This window comes from Pteronotus mesoamericanus, unplaced genomic scaffold (assembly GCF_021234165.1).
Source record: "Pteronotus mesoamericanus isolate MK-2021 breed Mesoamerican mustached bat unplaced genomic scaffold, CSHL_Meso_final scaffold_476, whole genome shotgun sequence".
NCBI lineage: Eukaryota > Metazoa > Chordata > Mammalia > Chiroptera > Mormoopidae > Pteronotus > Pteronotus mesoamericanus.
In genome coordinates this window covers 3038189-3059272 of record NW_026555318.1, presented here as the reverse complement: position 1 = coordinate 3059272, position 21084 = coordinate 3038189, and the positions used below count along the sequence as shown (strand labels likewise).

General features: G+C 42.7%; 1 protein-coding gene across 1 annotated transcript; it reads right to left on the bottom strand.

The window, feature by feature from the left end:
- Nucleotides 1-494: 494 nt before the first annotated feature.
- On the bottom strand, nt 495-19540 carry CWC25 (CWC25 spliceosome associated protein homolog). Its single transcript, XM_054593658.1, has 10 exons — nt 19386-19540; nt 17088-17260; nt 13495-13731; nt 10500-10569; nt 9305-9432; nt 8593-8653; nt 7785-7996; nt 7292-7390; nt 2117-2278; nt 495-1603 (listed from the first exon to the last, which is right to left on the bottom strand). Exons 1-10 carry the CDS (start codon nt 19401-19403, stop codon nt 1489-1491), a joined length of 1275 nt encoding a protein of 424 aa, XP_054449633.1. The 5' UTR covers nt 19404-19540; the 3' UTR covers nt 495-1488.
- Nucleotides 19541-21084: the final 1544 nt, after the last annotated feature.

Genomic DNA, 21084 nt, shown 5'->3' with positions numbered 1-21084 from the left:
CGTGAAATCCTTGAGTAAACTGCCCACTTTCTAAACATAATTCTTCTCGGACCAAAGATCTCCAGGTATTTGACTCAAATGATGGGTCATACTGTTCTTTGTGGAAATCCGTAAATTTGGTTCTCAGCACATGGTCGCCCTTTAAACAGTTACAAAAATAAATGTAGCCTTTATTACCAAGTAATATAATAAAATACATAATTAACCCTAGCATAGGGGAACAGATGAGGTAATTAAATGAGTAACAAGTATATGTTACTTTCTTTAGGGAAAGAGTGGGTTTTAAGTACTACAGTGCCTGGCATCATAAACGCCCCCTCAAAAAAAAAAAAAAAACCCAAATGCATTTTAAGCAAAATTGGGAATTAGCAGAAGAGCAATTAGCGTCATTAATGTGTGGGTCAAGAATGCCTAAGAAAAAGTTCATGGGTCAAATGAGGGCTTGTGGTAAAAGAATTGAGAAGGGAGAGGAGTAAAGACAGGAGACTGGTCCCATAAGTTTTTGGGTTTTTTAATAACTGACTAAAAAATAGTAACAACTCCAGAAAATCTAGAATTATTGTAGTAAGATCACTACCTGATAAAAGGGAAGCTATGAAATAAACAGCTTCCATTTTTTTTAAGAGCCAGGGAGCACACTGGCAATTTGGTCCTGACTCATAACATTATTTGACTTCATCATTGCACTCTCCACATCAAGACTCTAAGCAATGTTAAAAGATGGCTACCCTAGATCCTATCAATAACCCCAGGCCCCTCCTTTTTTTTGCAGAGGGAAAAAAAAGAAAGCTGACCTACCTTACTGTATTACTCCATAACAAGATAAAATGTGGTTCCATTAAAGGCATTTACCAAACAAGATAGTCTCACAAACCTTTTTTTAAAAACATGTAAAAATTACCATTTGTACATATACACACAATACTTTTACAGTTTGAAAGATAGCCCAATGGTTCAACAGTTCATTTAGGGATTTTTAAAAATCTTCTCCTTCCAGGTTCTTTATCACTCCCTTGGCTCTGCCCTAACCTGACATCATTGTCATATATGTACTAAATCAGACAAATGTTCATTAAACACAATCTGTCTGAGTGACTCTGGAGAGTGAGGTTTCTGAAAGGTCTCATAGATACTGAGATAAAGGGATAGGTGTGTTCACACTGGTGGCAGGGAAGTGGCATAAGAATCGCGACCACAGGGAGCAGGCTTTCAGAGCAGGAGGGCTCACACTTACATGGTCCAGTACCTACCCATTAAAAACTGTCAAAATCCACTCTGCACTCAGCAAAAGTTGCTGAGGGTCCCCTAAAGTAATCACACTAGTTCTCAAAAGTGTAGCTATTTCAGGAATCAATGGAGGAGAGTCACTTTGAACAGTGGTGGTTTGACATCTATGGAAGAAGTCACTGGAACTCTTATAAAGAGAATTTTTAAGGGGTCAGCAGCTTCCCTGGAAAATTCAGGAAAACCAGCAGGAGAGGGTGGTTTTCATCTTTTCATGAAGTTCTTCTCCAGAGCTACTGAGGTTCTCTGTAGAGAGTAGATATTCCGCTTCACCCGATCCTCCAGGGAGGAGGTTGATGCACTCTCTAGCTTCATGCGGCTAGGGAGAGAAGAGAGACGAATATAAGTGACAAGCGTGTCAACTGGTCATTTAGCAAAATGAGAAGAAACAGGTTGCTAGCCACAGAGCGGCTGTGGAAACGCAAGTCCTTTTAAACCCACACAGATGACTTTTTCGAGTGACACCATCTGGAACTCAAATTTTTAAAGCAGTTCCAAAGGGAAATTTTATCTTTTCTGGAAAATAGTCAAACCCTCATTGGAAAACAGACTTCCTGAGCCATGAATTCTTATTTAAAAGGAAAGCCAAGGAGATTCAATGGAAGTATCAATTCCCTTCTCCTCCTCTCAAATCAAAAACATCCTCCTCCCTGACCAGAAGCTGGGAGTTGTAACAAAGATGGGAGACTAAGTTCCACTTCTCTCTGCACAGACACAGGAACACTGGGAACGGACAATGTTTGGAACAGAAACAATGAATGAACCAGCCTCCCAACGGCCTCCTTGGGACCGTAACCACGAAAGCCATTGGGCAGGAAGAAGGTACACTCACTGGATAAACTTCCCATCCCGAGAGTCCAGCTTCTCCAGTCTCTGCTCCCGTTCGTCATCCTTAGCATGTTTCTTGAGGGTGTTCAGCCTCTCTTCCTCCCGCCACTTGGCATTTTCCATCATCTCTTGCCGTTTTCGCTCAAGTTCTTCTGATGAGAGCTTTCTTTTGAAGACAAAAACCATCCTGTCAGGTCTACTTCTCTCCCAGCAAAAAAAGGGAACCACCTCAGGGAGAAGAGAAGTCAGGTAGGACCCCAGATTCTCCAGGTCACTGCTCTTTCCCCAGACATGCCCGACCAATTGTCCAACTCAGCGTGAGTTTCCTTCCCTCCTAACATCTTGGTCAGGTGGCTTTATCCAAGTTCCAAAAATTTTTAGTGAAGGATTCCACACCTTCACTCAATAATCTCTGCAGTGATTATTCTGAAATATTAAATACAAAATATTCCAACTGTTTGCTCAACAACTTACAGAAGAACAGAGGACTACGTTATCCATGTGACTATTGACATCTACTACCTACCCACTGGAGATGCTTAGAAATTCATGGGACTAAGCTAGAAGCCAGATGCCTGAAGAATTTAACTTAACCTCAGAAAGCAATAGGTGGGCCTTCTTTCCTAGCACTCACTGCAAATGAAGTTAGGGCGAGAAGAGTAGGCGATAAACCAGCTCAATCACTGTTTAACAATGTCGGACACCCAAATCCATTGCTTCTCAAATGGGGGTAATGTACAGATCCCCTTTTAAAAGACAAAATTATTATCAAAGTCTCATAAGGGAGGGGAGTGGGAGCCCAATTTTGAGAAACAAACTTAAGATCCTAAAACTTGACATTAATTTATTTATAGTGAAATGACACACTCCCTTTCAAAACCCCACTAAATAAAATACATAAAACCACAAAGACAAGGAGGAGAGGCAATAACACTGGAGAAGAGATGTCAACAAATTGTTGGAAGACAGAAGTGGATGAGGGAGTGGTAACTGTTTTAACAAACTGGAGGAAACTGAATCCTAAGTGCCCAATACTAATTAGAAACAAAATCCAGGAAAGGCTCAGAGACTACCGGCCCTCAGAACTTTAGAGGATGGCAGCAAAGCATAAGGCTGAAAACAAAAGAACCAATTTAAAGTCTCTATAAGAAGCGATTAAAACAGCTGGGTCCTCTGCCTAACTTAGGGAAGCAAGTGACCGCTCTACCAAACATCTACAGGAGACCCTCCTAAGGGGAGATCCTTCCAGCAGTTTCTGGAGAACTAAACCAGACAGACAGAGATCAGAAGATGCAGAGGCAGTAGGTACAGCAAAGGAAGCTGGCAGGGTCACCAGGGCAAAAAAGGGATGAAACATAATTCACATACTCAGCACTGAGACTCCAGCCCCTGTCTTCCGGAATGCCAGCAGCCAGACTTAAAGCCATTGGTCAGGCAATCAAAGAATTTTTCCTCTGGAGAAATTTAATGATTCCTGACAAGAGAACCAAAGATACGGATATCTGAGTGTCCCCAGCTAAAAAAGAGTTCAAATCTAGACAAGCCCTGCTCACACATAACACAGCGATGTCAGCTTTTTAGTACCTTACTTTCAAATATGAATAGACAGTGAAATTATCACCAAACATTTCAGGAAAGACTCTAACATGAAAAATAGAGACCAATACAAAAGGAAGAGAGAATAAGATAAAGCACCTAACTTTTAAAAATCCGCAATTAAAAAACCTCACTCTGAGATAACAAAGATATTACATCACTGAAATGAGAAACAGGAGGATTTTTTTAAGGAACATCAGGACATGAACCAATGCATAGAAATCAGGGAGAATAAAGAAGTTAGGAAATAATGCCAGAAAATTTCCCAGACTGAAAACCATGGGTCAGACTGAAAGAGAGAAATATTGACCTTAGAAAAACAATGTAAAGAAAGGAAATACAACCTTATTATTCTGCTTGGCAATGGAAAGTATCAATGAACAATATTTGTATAACATAGTAACATGAATCCACATACTGATTAAACCAAAAACTGTGATATAACCACGATGGAAAGATGGGGGGAGAAAAATCATGGGACTGGGAGTGTGTAAGAGCTCATTTACTCCAATGCCTCATTTACCCTGACAGTAAGAAAATACCTAATATCTAAAACCAGTGAATTAAGAGACCACAACGAATGTATATATTTTTTCTTTCTTCTTTTCTTTTTCTTTTTAAATTAAAGCTGGCAACAGCGAAACAAGGACAGGCTTAAAATAGAAGCATTAACAAGAGAGAGTCCAGGCGGGGCTACTTCTAAGCTCTAGAAACACTAGAGGAAAGTAAGCCACGCCAGGCCGTGTGGGCTCACTGAGAAGTCCAGTCATAGTGACAGAGGGGAGGCAAGGCGGGGCTGCTGTTGGCTCACCAAGAAGTCAGAGAAAAGGGGGCCTTGGAGACAGGTTGAGGGGGTAAGCCTGGGACCAGCCTCTGTTGCCCACTGCTCCCCCGGTTATTAATCTTATGGGGACCCTTAAAGTTTAGGAGATGCACCCCTGAGAGGGAAGAAAGGCGTGGGTGTGCTCCTTGGGGGTGGGGGTTGGGGGGAGAGAGCGAAGTATGAGTATTTTTGGAAATAGAGCTGCCAAAGAAAACTGCTCAAAAACCTGAAAGTGGTTGCCACTGGGTAGCATGACTAGAAGAGAAATTGGACAAAGTTTTGTTTTAAGACTTTTTGACTTAGAAAAGATATCTGTATTACTGATCAAAACAATTTAAGAAAGTTTGCCTTTATAATAGTAGTAATTAATATAACAATAATAACTCCATTTTCTATTTCCTATCGCCACTTTTGTTCTGGGTAATTTGTAAGTGCAAAAGAAGGCATTTTAGCCACTTCTGGGGTGACCTTATGGTGGTGTTTTTTTTATTTGTTTTGAGCGTATTTTTTTTTGATACTATACAAGTGTTATGTTGACCCTGGCCAGGTAGCTCAGTTGGCTAGAGTGCTGTCCCAGTACACCAGAGTTGCAGGTACAATCCCCGGTAAGGGTACGTACAAGAAACAACCAATGAATGCGCACATAAGTGGAACAACAAATCAATGTCTCGAGGTCTCGACGTCTATCTGTCTGTCTCTCTCTCCCTCACATGGGCCTTTCCCCTTCTCCTTTTCCGAGGCATGTTCTCTCCACATTTCTTTTTCCTAAGCTCCAAGGGCCCTTCTTTTGCCTCTGTAACTTGTTTCCTGAGCCCATGCAGCCCAGCTGACTCACCTTTTCGACCTCTGTGACTTTCTAAATAAACTTTTGCTTGCATTTGGGGGGAAAAAAAAGTGTTGTGCTGCCTGTAAGAAATTTAAAAAGCAGAGAAAGCCATGAAAACTAATATAAATTAAACAGAAATCACACAAGACTGCCAAAAAAATTTTAAGAGAAAAAAACAGTCTTAGTCTATATAAAAACTGCTTTAAATTGAGAATCATAATACAAAAGAAAAGCTTCATCTTTTCAGCTGGTAGGAAAAGCTGTTCCAGATAATTAGTTAAAAAATACACACAAAAGAAAATGCAAAAATTTTTAAATTCTCAACCCTCAGGTCCTTGGAGAATTATCCAGTTTCTCTCAATCTGAGAAACAATGATTAAATAGTGCGAAGAAAGGTTTTATAGCTCTAATTTTTCTCTTTTTGTCTTATGTACTATCATTTTAGTTACATAAAACAACCTCAACTACCTGGAACACCAAAAAAAAAACAACAACAAAGAGATACCATAAAATCCATGCATTAAAGTTTCTGTGTTTTCACTCCACAAAGAGACAGGTCTTGAGGACTCTAACTTATTTTAAATTACAAAATTCAACAAAAACGCTAAGGGCAATAATAAAGACTGACAAGGTAAGACAAATCCAAGTGACGACAGATGGCAAAAGAGACAAAATCAAAGCAGGATCTCAGAAAGCATAGCCATGTACTGACCACAAGCCTAAAATATATTAAAAGACGCACACTCATGAGCATCCATCGCTAAGAGCAGCATGAATTACAGCACAGCTGAAGGGCTGACCCAGTCTCACTAATAAAAGATTATGTGCACTATACTCTATCTGGGAAGGCAGAGAAATACGTAACATATTTTGCGAAGTTGCCAGTTAAATTCAAACCTTTTTAAAAAATTTCTGGCCCTTGCTGGTGTGGCTCAGTAGACTGAGCGCCAACCTCAGAACCAAAAGGTCACCAGTTTCATTCCCAGTCAGTGCACATGCCTGGATTGCAGACCAGGTCCCCAGTTTGGGGCATGAGAGGCAACTGATCGATGTATCTCTCACACATTAATGTTTTTTCTTCCTTTCTTTCTCCCTCCCTTCCCCTCACTAAAAGTAAATAAATTTTTTTAAAAATCCATGTTTAATAAAAAAATAAAATATAATAAAACTGTTCCCTGGAAACCCAGAGAATTAGACAATGAATAGCTAAAAAGGACCTTAGGGCCCACCTCTTCTCTAACAATGTAGCGAATACAAGACATTGTTGGCAGGGGTGGGCAGCCCGTGGCCCACAGGCTGCACACTGCCATCACCACGGAGCTCGAAAAATACTGACGAGTGGGCCCCCAGAGATTATGACGTTACAGGGCTGGGGTGTAGGTAGGTGATAGAGTTTTTTTTTTTTAAGCTGCCCAGGTGATTCTAACATGGGGCCCATTTGTTGGGGCAGTAGAAGGAAGTTCACAAAAGTTGCTCATCTCATCTACACTTCTACTAAGAACAACTGAGACCCACTGGGGTGACCTTTCACGGGCACGGCCTCAGGTCCCAGGGCTGCACATCCGTATTGTCTGACCCACTCCCCACCCAACTCAAACACACAGTCCCCCTTAGGGTGTCTGCCCTTGAGGAGAGCACCCTGTTTCCCTTTCAGCTGATGCTCAAGAAATAAACACTCTCCCAAGAAAAGCTTCTCCATGGAGTCTATGAGGATTAACATGCTTCCCGATGTTGAGAGACAGTCAATCAGTTTCTCCTTGCAATGTGCCTCCCATGGTGAGGGGGTGGGACGGATTGTTAGAAGTCAACAAGAATAATTTAAAAAGCTGGTCGGGCAAAAAGGTGACATAGCTTGTCCACATGCCCTGGTTTGAACCGTCTCTTAGACTCAGGCCTGCAGGGTCTGAAATTTATCTACTGGCCTCTTGACTCACCTGGTATATCCAGGTGCGTGCCGCCTTTGGTAGACCTCTTTTTTAGGTGATGGGCTCTTAGTTCGACCTCTCTCTCTCCGGTTTACCTTAGAGTTGTGCCTGTAATGGACACAGAATGCAGAGAAGAGAAAAGCTTTTTCAATACAAGGGCTTTTATCATGTCCCTCAAACAACAGAAGAAAAGCTAATTGTGTTAGCATTATGACCCAAATTGAAGAGAATAGAGGACGGAAGTGGAAGAACCACAAGGCAGAAAGGTACGTAAGATTTTATATTAAACTTGGTCTAGAGATTCCAAATACATAAATATGTAGTTCTAGGGGCCTGCGCTTTACATTGAAGTTGGCGGGGGGGAGGGAAATGATGTAAAGGGAATGACAACGCAAAGACATTTGGAAAAATTAACGAACAGATATCACCAAAAGCAAACAACCTGTTGTGACCAGGCCCCCCGATAGGTATAAGTTATTTCTCAGTGAATTCCCAGACTCACTGTTTGCTTGGCCTTGGGGACCGCGACCTTCTGCCCGGGGATCGAGACCTCCTGTCCCGGGACCCTACTTCTCTGGAGCTCTTCTTGCTGGCATGTCTTGGAGGTGAGGGGGAGGAACTTCTGGACTTGGAGTGATTCTTGCATCCATGCACTCCCTTTGGCTCGGCCATCAAAGGACCCTGCAGACCCTGGCTGCGGTCGGAGTCCCTGATCTACGTCATCAAGGAGAGGAAGCAAAGCTATTCACAGGAGCACCCAGCAGCTCAGACAATGCAGTGAAACAAAAAAAATGAATGAGCACTGAGGATCTATAAGGAGACAACTGAGAAGACCAGTCTCTTCACAGAGAACCATACAGGCTTAGAAAAGTTATCTTCAGAATCCTTTAAAAGAATGTGCCCACCCAACCACCTAAACTGGCTTGGCTCTTCACCACAGCCTAAGGGGCAGCAGAGGCAGAGCAGGACCTGAGGTTAAACATCCGGAGGGAAAAGAAGGAATCCAGAGGGATGTACATTTGTCAAAAGTCATCAACCTGTATACTTAAAATGTATGCATTTCATGTAAATTATTTGCAGAGGGATGGACAGAAAGCCTAAATGCTCCCCTGGTGGCTTAGCCGCTCTGCTTAGAGAGCCCTGAGCTCCAGGTAGGAATGGGCCTGTTCTCCAGCAGCCCCGTTCTCGGGTGCTCAAACTCCCTTCTTCCCACAGGTTTGACTGGCTGCTAAAAACGCTCTGTACCCAGAAGCGCTGTCAAGTTGGCACATTCAACAGTCCCATTCCCTCTGAGAAGCCCACATTCTTACCTGTAAGCCATATCCAGGAACTTTGGACAAAACAGAAGACTTTGCTATCTTCTTTTGAGATCTAAGAGATTAAAACACGTTCAATGAAAAAAAAAATGTGTATTAAAGGTCCAGTTTAAATCTCTTGTGCTGAAATGTGCTCTCTGCTTCAATGGTGAATTTTCCCACCTCCAAGCTATTACTTAGGAATATGTCTCTCTATTTGGACTGTCTTTGCTGGAAGATGCATCAGCATAGGCATGTTTTTTCCTGTGAAAAATTGTGGGCCCAGCTTTTCAGTCCTAATGCTTGAACACATTCTTTTCTCACCTCATGCTGACATTCCAGGGACTAAGAGTGAGTCAGCAGTGACAATGCTGACGACAGGGAGACGTACAGAATGGGTCCAGATGGGCCCATTAATGCATTAAAAAAGAAAAGGAAAAAAGGCCTACATAAAACTCGCTTCAGTCTTGGTGGAATCACAAGCTGAGGTGAAAGTCATATTCAAGATGTCTGACCAGAGACCTATAGGGCTACGGGGTCATGCCAAGATTTGCAAGGGAACTCCTGTGCTAGGTGACAAGCTCTGTGGGCGGAGGCCCTGCGTATGAATTCACCATGAGACCCAGTCTCTGGCAGTTCCTGGCACAGAGGAGGCGTTCGGTTGGTGTCTGCGGAATGAATGAATAAGCGAACCAGCGAGGAGGGAGGCCTGCCTCCACATGCTCACCTGCCCGAGCTGCGCTCCTCCTCACTGCTGCAGCGATCGCTACTTGAGCTTCTGTGCTTATGTTTCTTGTGCTTCTTTTTCTTCTCCTTCTTCTTCTTCTTCTCCTTTTTTTCCAGACTCATTTGCAACTAGACAACGCCCAGAACATAAACACACCAGACATCACTGAGACCCCTGTCAGTCCTTCTGAAGGGACTGGGTTATACCCAGACTATCTGAGACCAAGCCTCGGGGTCTACAGGGGGCCAGGAGTTTCCCTGTCACCAGGGAGAAAGTCTGAACCCTGGGTGTGCACAAATGCCCTCTAGACTAGTGAACAAGATCTCTGGTGGGCGGGGCTACAAATCTGTGTTTTTACACAGTCCCTGGAACCACTGCCTAGCAATTGTTCATGGCAAAGGAACTCTAACTCCATTAAAAGTAATTGGATCAATCTTTAAATTTTCCTTACCAGCTGTTCCAAGAACAACCACATAATATGCCATATGAATGTTCAACGGGCCCGAAAGCCTCTACCACCTGGTCTCCTGAACACAGCGCATGAGCATGCTTTCCACAGGCATATCCTACGTCCCTCTTTTTTTTTTTTGAAAAATGACATTACGTGGTACTCTCCCAACCAAAAGACATAAACAGAGGCAATCAAGTTTAATTAAGCTTGATAAATTAAGTTTGCATAAAATTACCAGGAAATGGTCTCTAAAAGACAAAAATTTTTAGCCCCAGCAAGGTGGCTCAAGTAGAACACAGTTCTAATATACCAAGGTTATGGGGTTCAATCCTGGGTCAGACCACATACAAGAATCAACCAATGAATGCATAAATAAGTGGAACAACAAATCAATGTTTCTCTCTCTCTCCCTCCCTTCCTCTCTCTCTCACTAAAATCAATTTTAAAACTTTTAAAACTTTTATTTATTTTTTACTTTTTAGAGAGAGGGGAAGGGAAGAAGAAAGAGAGGTACAGAAACATCAATCGGTTACCTCTCACAGGTGTCCCCAGGGAATCAAACTGGTGACCTTTCGGTTTAGGAGATGATGCCCAACTAACGGAGTCACACCAGTTAGGGGAAAAAAAATTTTTTTTCTTTTAGCCATTCTGTTTTGTCTCTAATAAGGTAAAAGTAAATAAAGAGAAGCTCTCATCTTAAGTAACTAAAAGATACTCCTAGTGCTTATATGATGAACTACTTACCAATTCTTTGATTTTCTTCATTTTTACAGGATTGTTTAATACCTCTCTTTTTTTCTCTTCCTCCTTCTTCCTAAAGAGAGAAAATTATAAAAATCATAACAATTTCTTTTTTTTTAAGATTTTACTTATTTATTTTTAGAAAGAAGGGAAGGGAGAGAAATATCAATGTGTGATTGGCTTTTGCACACCCCCTACAGGGAAACCTGGCCCACAACCCAGGCATGTGCCCTGACTGAGAATCGAACCGGTGACCCTTCGGTTCACAGGCCAGCACTCAATCCACTGAGCCACACCAGCCAGGGCTCATAATGATTTCTCTTAAAAAGGAGATTAAGTCACTCATTCTACTCTTCACAATTGTATGTAACAATCTTTTACTGAAATGCATGGAGACAGGCCCTATGTTAAAATCCACATGATGGTATGGAAGCCAGAAATCTTCCCCAAATCTGCATAAGGGATTGAATATTGTGGGGAAAGTACACACTGGTTCCCTGTGGTGCAAGAGAGTTTGGTATGTTTCCTGTTAGGCTTCACCCTCAAGCCTTCCGAACTGGTCAAGTAAATAAATGGGTGTCATCCTGTGTGTCACTTGGTTGCTGTGTAATCAGCTGGTTCTAACTTTCCAACACTACATCCACTGTTTAACATAATTACCGCCTGGGAAGTAAAGAGAATGGATTCCTCTTTCAAGAAGTTGTATTCTCATATATTGTTCAAGGTGGGTAAACTGGTCCACCTTCTGGGAGACAATTTGGCCCACATTTACCACAGCCTGCACATACTCTTTGGCCTCACAAATTTGTTACTTAAGGAAATAAGGAAAGAAGGAAGTTCACTATAAAGATGTTCATAGTGTAACAATAAAAATTTGGAAACAAGTTAGGGATCCAACAAGAAAGTATTAATAAATTATGGTATATACATATAATAGACATAAAAATGATGTTATAGAAGCATAGTTAGTGGCATAGAAAGATGTTCCATATACATGATTAGTTGAAAAGTATTTTATAAGGCATAACATTAGTACACCAACGTTCATAGCAGCATTATTCACAATAGCTAAAAGGTAGAAATAAGTCCATCTACAAATGAATGAATAAACAAAATATATATTATGAAATATTGTTCAGCCTTAAATAGGAAGAAAATTCTGACATATGTTACAACATGGATGAGCCTTAAAGACATTATGCTAAGTGAAATAAACTAGTTACATAAAGACAAAAATTGTATGATTTCACTTATATAAAAATTGTATGATTTCCTATAGTAGTCAAACTCATAGAAAAAGAAAGTAGAATGATGGTTCCCGGGGCTGAGGGAAAGAAGAAACAGAGTGTTGTTTAATGGGCAGAGAGTTTCACTTTTAAAAGATGAAGAGCTTCCAGAGACTGGCTGTACAACAATGTGGACATACGTAACATTACTAAACTGTACACTTAAAATGATTAAGATGGTAATTTTTTAAAAGGTTTTATTTATTTATATTTAGAGAGAGGGAAAGGGAAGGAGAAAGAGAGGGAGAGAAACATCTATGTGTGCAAGAGAAACATTCATCGGCTGCCGCCTGCACGTCCCCAGCTGGAGACTTAGCCCGCAACCCAGGCCATGTGCCCTGACCAGGAATCAAACCAGCGACCTTTCACTTTGTGGGACAATGCCCAACCAACTGAGTCACACTGGTCAGGGCAAGCTGGTGAATTTTATGTTATGTGTATTTCACCACAATTTTTTTTTTAAAAGAAGGATATTCTGACACATGCTAAAGAAAGATGAAGCTTGAAGACACGCTGTGTGAAATAAGCTAGTCACAAAAGGACAATTACCATGTTATTCCACTTACGCGAGGTAACTAGAGTAGTTAGTTAAATTCATAGTGATAGAAAGCAGAATTGTGAGCCCTGGCCAGGGAGCTCAGTTGGCTGGAGCATCATCCCAACAAGCCAAGGTTGAGGATTCGATACCCAGTCAGAGCATATACAAGAGTGAACCAGTGAATGCCTAAGTAAGTTGAACAATAGATTGATGGCTGGCTGTCTGTCTGTCTCTCACTTTCTCTTTCTGCCTCCCTAAAAATCAATAAATTAAAAAAGATAAAGAAAAAGAAAGTAGAATTGTGGTTGCCAGGGGCTGGGGGGAGGAGGGAATGAGGCGCTATTGTTTAATGATTATAGGGTTTCAATTTGGGCTGGTGAAAAGTTCTGCAGGTGGATGGTGGTGATGGCAGTCACATGAGCATGTGAATGGACTTAAAGCCGCTGAGTGTGGACGTAAAAATGGTTAGGGTGGTAAATTCTGTGATGTATATCTTACCATAATTAATTAAGAAGCTAACAAAGCAGGAGAAAATATTTGCATATACACATACAGTATCTTTATATATACATATGCAGTCTCTTCCATATATAAATAACTGTAAAAGAATTTTCAGAGAAATATAAACATTTTTCAATGTTCAACCTTATGCACTTGAAATAAAATATTGCATATTCGCCTCCTCCCAAAATATGTTGAGCATGATCTCATTTAGCACCCGATATGCAGCTACTTTGTTCTGTTACATATTAGGGTTTCAAGTGAGATTCTAAATGTTCTTTTTAAAGGGTTCTGCTGCAAAAAAAGGTGGGGGAGGAGGGGAGAAGACCTGTTCACCCACCTAGCCAACTCTTTACACATCTCCAAATTTCCAAGAAGCTGCTAGCCTTTCTTACCTTGCTTCTACCTCCTATTTTTATTTAAAGGTCAACAGTAAATGAATGAATCTGGTCTGGTCTAGTCTGAGCCGGCCCACTTGCCAATATCTTCCGGAATGGCCTACTCCAGGCACCCTTAATGGAGCCTCCTTCCCATCATGAAGCCCAAATGGAGACAAATCCTGTCGCATGATAGACAAAAGCTAAGAGAAAACAGGTTGCAAAGTGAGAGGCTATATGACATCCCTACTAAGCATCTCTATAACCAAACCCCCTTCCCAGACTGTCATCAGTACCTGATGATGAAGAGTGGGTCCTCCCGGATCTTGCTGGCCATGTCAAGCAGGGAATTGGCGCCTGACGGGGCAAAGATAGAGCCTGGGAGGAGTCCTGTCTCAGAAGAACAGCCCGCCTCCTTCTCCTCCATCTTCTCAAAAACGTATTTGTCAATGGGGCGCCCCAGCAAGTACTCGTCACGGTTCACCATCCCACCAGGACCCTGGTACATCCAGTCCAGTTTTTCTTCTTTTTTCCTAGTTCAAGAGAAAAAAAGAAAAGAAAATGTTGACTCCCGCAAACCTACACGCAAAACCTGAACACAGGGAGAGACAGCCACAAATGGTCAGGGCAGGACTCATTCTACAGGCACCGAGCATGGGCTAAACACAGCACTGGCATATGGGAAGAAATGGTGCCTGCCAGCATGAAGCCTACCATTTAGTGGAGAGATCATCTTCACCACCTAACGCAATTTACAAGGTAAAACAGTGTTCCTCAACATGGGCATGGCTCTTTGCTCAGGGCTTCCCAAGCCTCCTCTACAGTCTTTATGTTACCCTTTCATTTTAAGGACAATCTGAAACACTAAGCATATTCTGGATCACCAAGAACAATTTCAGTGACGACATATGTAGTGGTGTTCATTGTGTGTTTTGGTGCTTATTGTCATATTGGCACAAGTGGTTATACTACATCTGAGGAGATAATGGAAAAAAAGATCAGAAATAACCTAGTAAGAAAATTACATTTTCAAGCCAAAAGAGGGGGACCAAATTATGTCATGGTAACATGCCAAATTAGTATTCCCCTATGGTTCTGACAGAGAAAAACAGTGAGAAAACTGAACCTTCACACAACAGACAATGAAGGCACGCTGAATTCATAAGAGCATGTGCTGAAGCAGCCAATACCACATTCGTACTGCAAGTAGCAAAGTATTTTTATGAAAACAATATTATTAAATGTTTTTTAAATGACTTTTTGTTTAATTTGTATATTAATTTTTGTTTAAGACTGTAACAATTCAACTATGAGCATAAAGAATGTCTTCCTGGTTACGTCTTCGGACATTTTTTTTTTAAAGATTTTATTTGTTTATTTTTCCAGATTTCATTTATTTATTTTTAGACAGAGGGGAAGGGTGGGAGCGAGGGAGAGAAACATCAATGTATGGTTACCTCTCATGCGCCCCCTACTGGGGACCTGGCAGGCAACCCAGGTATGTGCCCTGACTGGGAATCGAACAGGTGGCCTAAGGGCTGGCACTCAATCCACTAAGCAACACCAACCAGAGCTGTTACTCTGACTTTTTAAATGAAAAAATATTTGGAGTAAAAGCCACATAAAAGCAAAAGAATCTATAGATTTTTGTTGTTGCTATCATTTAGGATACAGACCCGATTCTCTGTCAAGGTTGCCCATTAGGACCATCAAACGAGCTCTTAAAATATACAGATGCCGTGACCCACACACTCCCTGCTATTCTTAGGGAATCTGCTTCTTTATTTAATCTTCCAGGTACACTCTAAAGTGCAAAGGGTGAGAAACATGGGTATAGACCGCTGTCCAGAAAACATTCTAACATTATCAGTAAATACTAAAGCAACACTCACTATTGCAAAGAGGGATTTGGAGATCCAGACTAACAGGTACACTATTAAGGTTTTCATTTGTTATGTGTGATGCATTTCAAACACAGAAAGGTCTATCTGAACAATAGAAGTGAATCATTAGATAGTAAAAGGTTATTGGTATTTTAAAGGATAAATTGAAAGTCTGACACTATGCAAAAAACTATACAAAGTAGTCTAGATGGACAAGCAGATCAATTAAATACATCTGCAAGTAAAGATCAAAAAAAGGATCTACATCATGACCTTTGTGTTTTATAACATTGGAGGATATGGGAGGGAGCAAAAAATATCAAAAGAATATAAAATCACCTTCTTTCCACTTGCAACAGACATGCAGGCACAAGGGTCAGCAACAGGGTAGGAGTTTGCCTACCCAGCTCTGAGACTGTTACCTGAATACCCCAAGCTCCTTAATTAGACTCTGTACAGCCCAAATTTCTGATACATCAGGCATATGATGTGTAATGCTTTGTTAAATAAAAACTTCCAGATAATTTTTTTACCTTTGGTTAATGGGAAAGTGAACTTTCACGACTAATGGGTAGTCATTCTAAAATTGTTATCTGTTTAAAATCATGGGTTCACTAATCAGATATAACAGTGTGTGTTCACTTTATAAGCTGCCCAGAAATTAATTTGAATGTTTGACATGTATTTATATCATATTATAATGTAAAATATATAATTTACCTAACGTATATACAGTAAATTTAATGTGTATCTAGGTTAAAAACCATAAAATTTCTTTCTCTTATCTCATTTTATGTATTAATTCCCTAAATATATATATATTTTAAATATTTTATTTATTTTTTAGAGAGAGGGGAAGGGAGAGAGAAAGAGAGGGGGAGAAACATCCATGTGTGAGAGACACATGCCTCTCATCACATGCCCACAACCGGGGACCTGGCTGGCAACCCCAGGCCTGTGCCCCAACTTGGAACCAAACTGGTGATCTTTCAGTTGATAGGCTAGTGCTCAACCCACTGAGCCACGCCAGCCAGGGCCCTAAATATATTTTTAAATTCTCAAACTCCATTTATTTTAAAACATTTCAAATTTCATACTTAAGTCATAATGGCATTCTCCTCAATTTGTTATTCTGAAAAAATGTAACTGTTATCCTGCCTAAGTTCCATTGTCATTTCCATGAACTGAAACTAATTCTCACATGCACACACACAACCGTGAATGCCACAAATCCTCTTGTCATGAAATTATTAAGGAAGAGCCCTGTATATCCATCCAATGCAGGACACATGCTACACATCACCCTGGGGACTTCCTCATGAGGACATAAACAAGGGCAATGATAATAGATTACTCTATTTTAGTCTGCCTGCAGCTTTTATTCAATTTCAATTTTAAGAATGCACTGCATATTTTATGTTTTTTATTTTTTTTCTCAGAACACATTTACTCCCGCCTCCTTTTGCAAAATAGGCAGGGTAATTACTACCTGCTCCTCCTATCTTAGAGTATACTCGGGGAAACAAGTAGAGTAAAATCAAGTGGGACTGCCCACAGTCACACAGCTTTTACTGAGAGACACACCATCCACCTCCTAAAAGAGCCCGCAATACACAAACAAACGCAGGAACAGGCCCTGACACATCCTGAGAGGCAGGTATGGCAATCGCCCTCAGGCAAGGTTATTTGCCAATCTTTTGGCCTGCACTAAGCCCTTTACATGTTATCTCCTTTGATCTTCCACAAACCTTAGAAACTGGGAACTCTCACTCTCTTGGGTCTCCTCAGGTAACCGAGGCTCCCAAACTTGCCCCAAGTCACGTGGTTAGGCCAGTGCAAGAGAAGCCAGCCTCAGGGCCCAGGTCAGCCTGACTCCAAAACCCGTTCTCTTAACCAGCTATCGTGCAACAGCTGGCTGGTGCACCTGCAGGCCAGTCCTGCAGTGCCCTACCCACCAGGACACCGCCTGTCCCAACTGCCCACCGCACCCTCCGCTCCCAGCTTACTTGACAGCGCCAACGTCCTCCGCGTAGCGCTGCATCTCCTCCCGGGCCCTCTCCTCCCGCAGCTCCCGCTGCAGCTCCTCAATCTTCTTCCGCTCAGCCTCATGCTTCTGCTCAGCCTTCCACACTTTCTCCACATTGCGGAGTGTCTGCGGGTGCCAGCTCTTCTTCAGATTCTGCGGTAATTCAAAGGAGGGAGAAAATAATTCAGGGAATGTGTGGGCGATGAGAATATAACTGGCCCTGCCTCACCTACCCCTCTATTGCCTAATCATGCCAAGGCAGGCCAATGTAAGGGCAAGACACCTTTAACAATGTCAAGGTTGGCATCCAATAATCTCTCACACACCAGGGGGCCTTGTTCAAGTACATGAAACTGCAGGATACAAAAGGCCCTTCCTTCCTGAATTTCCTTCGAATACTTTCAACTTGAAATGTTTATGAGTCTGACTTCCATTGGCCAAGTGAGGTTTGGTGATGACAACAGAGGAGGAATAGGGCCGAGAGATGGAAAAGCAACATCCATCCTTATAAACACAACCTTCTTTTCCTTCAGGCCACTTAACCTGCCTTACCCTTGCATAGCTTACAATCCCACCTAGTACCTCTTTCAACCTTCCTTCCCAGGAATTTCCCCTTCACCCTCCAGGAATGCTTCTCCTCCCCATTCTCCCCAAGAGCCACGACTCTGGTTCAGCTTCTGTGAATCAGAGAAGGTTTCCTGGAGGAAGTGACATCTAAGCACAATTATTTGTTAGCCTGGTAATATAGAAAAAGGTGGAGAAGGGGTTAAGATTTCTAAACAGAAGGAACAGCACACACAGGTGAAAGCCCAGTGGTGAGAAAGAACAGAGCACAAATAATTCACGGTGGCCAGAAACATAGTGTGAGCCGGTGGACACAGGGCTCAAGGTGACGCCAGCTAAGGCAGAAACATATTAAGAGCCTTACAAACCATGTTACGGGGCTGGACTTACTCAGATGACAGCAGGAAATACTAAAGTCATATGCAGGTGAGAGGCGTGAGAGGCTCTCATGTGAAGGATGGACTGGAGAGGAACAAGATGGGAGACCAGGAGACCAGCTAAGAAGTCTAAATGAGAAAATGTACACAAGGTACCTAGCACGTGGAAGGTGTTCAGTCAGTGAGGCCTCCCTCTTTTTCCTTTTCTCTCTGCCTTCTTGGCCTTCCTTCCCCCTCATCAGGTCTTCCTGTCCTTCCTCCCTTCCTCCCCCCTCACCCCTCCACTCCTTGCCAATCTTTTCCTACTGGTCCCCCTCTCCCCGCTTTAACATAGGTGACTCTGCCCCCTAGGGAACATTTGGCAATGTCTGCAGACATTTTTGGTTGTCACAACTGGGGGAGAAAGTGGTCCTAGTCGCTGGAGGCCAGGCTGGTAAACACCCTACAATGCACATGACCACACACACAAAACAAAGACTTATGCTACCCAGAATGTCAATAGAACCGAGGCTGGGAAACCCTGGATTAGAGCTTTCCTGTCCCTAAATGCAGTTATCTGAAAAATACACTAAATTCGAGGAAACCTGATAAAGTATTGGAATTCATACTAATCAATAATACCTGACAAACTCTAATCCAGCTACTGGACAGGTGACTAAATTGATCTCTTTGTTGATTCAATTAGCTACCCTTTCAAGAGGTTAGTATTTTTCTGATCTTGCACCATGCTGTTGTGGGTCACTGCCCTGTTTGGGACCTTAGTCCCCTACAAATGAACTACACTGTTTAAAAGAAATTGCTACTTATATTAAGTACTGTAAATTCAGAAGAGCGCTCTGACACTCCAGATCAGAATGCTGCACTGAAGGGGAAACGGAAGAGTCCCCGTCGGGTTTAAAATGAATCCCAGGACACGGCTCAGGGGAAAGAGTGGGGGCACAAACCACGCCTACTACAGCCCAGGACATCGCTCTGAACTCCTAGTTGAGGAACGGAGATGTGTCCCAGGACAAGATATACAAAATAATGCCTGCGTGACCCGTCCTCCTTTCCTACTCATGGTCCCAACTCTCGCCCTCCTGTCCCTCCTAGAATTTCCAGCCTGGATGGCCCCAGCCAACAAGCACACAAACAACACCTGCCACCCTTGGCGACACACCTGGCACGCCTTCCCAAGTCTCCGTTCAGTCTCTCCGTGCCTTAGCGATCTGTCCCCCCCGCCCCCGCCACCAAAAGCAAGGCTGCGTTGACAAGGTTACCCACACCCACTCCCACCGATTTCCGTCCCCAGCAGTAGCCCGTCTCAATCCTCCCCAGCCGAGGCCTTCCTCACTTACCAAGTCTCCGCCTCCCATGTCGGTGGAGACGTTTCCTCACTAAGTGGAACTGGAAGGGTCAGGAAGGATCGAGAGAAAACGTAGAGAAATAGTTCAGGTGCGACCTCCCCAGATCTCTTCTCCGGGACCACCGGCTGCCACAGTCGCTGCCGGATCTAAAGCCCACTTCCGGGAGGGCGTCGTATTATCACGACGCCGTCGCGGGGCGATGACGTTTAATACTCTGGCGCTGAGTAGCAGTAGCGTCACTTTTAGTTTCGTAATTTGAGGCGCTGAAGTCGCAGCGTCTGTGTTTCGGACGCCTCGCTTTGGCACCACACCTGGTATCCCGAAAGGTTTATTTAAATGCCACGGCTCTGGTCAGTTACCGTGCGGATGGGCCTCGTCCAGCGGTTCGGTTGCCATGGCAGCGCGCCACGGCATCCCCCTCCTGTCTCCTGACGAGGCCCCAGCGTGGACCAGCTTCCGCCGTCTAGCTCCGACTCACACCCCACACCCCGGTTTTCAAACGGCTCTTTAAACCCCCACTCCCTCAAACCTAGACGCAGCGCCGACTCCCTTAAGTCAGACCTACTTTACGGAGATAAATGAAACAATCGAACCGAAATTCCATTGGCTGCCCAGCACCAAACCTTTGGAATTTGCCAACTTCGCCATTTCCTTTTCTTTGGCGATGGAAGAGGCGTCCCTCCTGTCTAGGCTGGCGGTTCTTCCACTCTGGACCCCACCCGTCACTTCTGGTACTTCTAGACTTCTTCCTGTCTCACCTATCGCCCTCAGGATTTGCTCTTTGTCGTCAGCATTTTGGATACATTCCATTGATCCTTTAAAAAAAATTTAAAAGGCTCGTTTTATCCCCCAGCTGCTGCTGGCACTCTGCTCTCCGTTCCAAACTTGAAACGAGTTGTGTCCACTCAGGAGACAGGATGCCTCCACTTCATCCTCTGCTTAACCTCACCCCCTCACTCAACTATTCTTCCCATGATCTTTAATAATTCCTCTCTAAGTCAAGTGACACATTCATCCTCATCTTGATCACCTTGACCCTTCGGTGTTGAGGACCACTCTCTTCTTACGGAAACACTTTTCACTTGACTCTCCACATCAACCTCCAAATTTTCCTTTTCTTCTCTAGACCCTTCTCCAAATTTTCCTTTTCTTCTCTAGACACACAGTGCTGTCCCTGGAAGACCTCATCTACTCACAGGGCTTTCAGTTTTCATATATATGCCAGTGAATTCCAAATATTCATTATCTCCAGTCATCTATCTCTTTTAAGCTCCGGGGTTTTAAGCCTGGCTATTATGCATTTTCAGTTGAATACCCAGAAGATGCTAAAACTAGGCTCATTCTCTGCCCTGTCCCTACTCCCCCAGCCCAGCCCTTTTGTCTCCTATTACCACCATTCTGGATCTCTTCCTCATCATATACGAATTATATCAATAAAGGTTTTACTTAAAAGAAAATCAGTATCACTTGCCATAAATAGAATGGAAAATCAAGTAGGGTATTACTAAACACTAGCTAGATATGTCTGCTTTCTTTGATTTAAAAAAGAGAATTCAGAAGTGTTAGAGAACTGACACCAAATAAAACTTTTCCCTTAAGTTATTCAGGAATGAAAAAGGATTGAAAAAGGAATAATTGTTTGACTCTGTGGTTCAGTGTTTTTCTGCGACATGTCTGTTTGCTAGCTGCC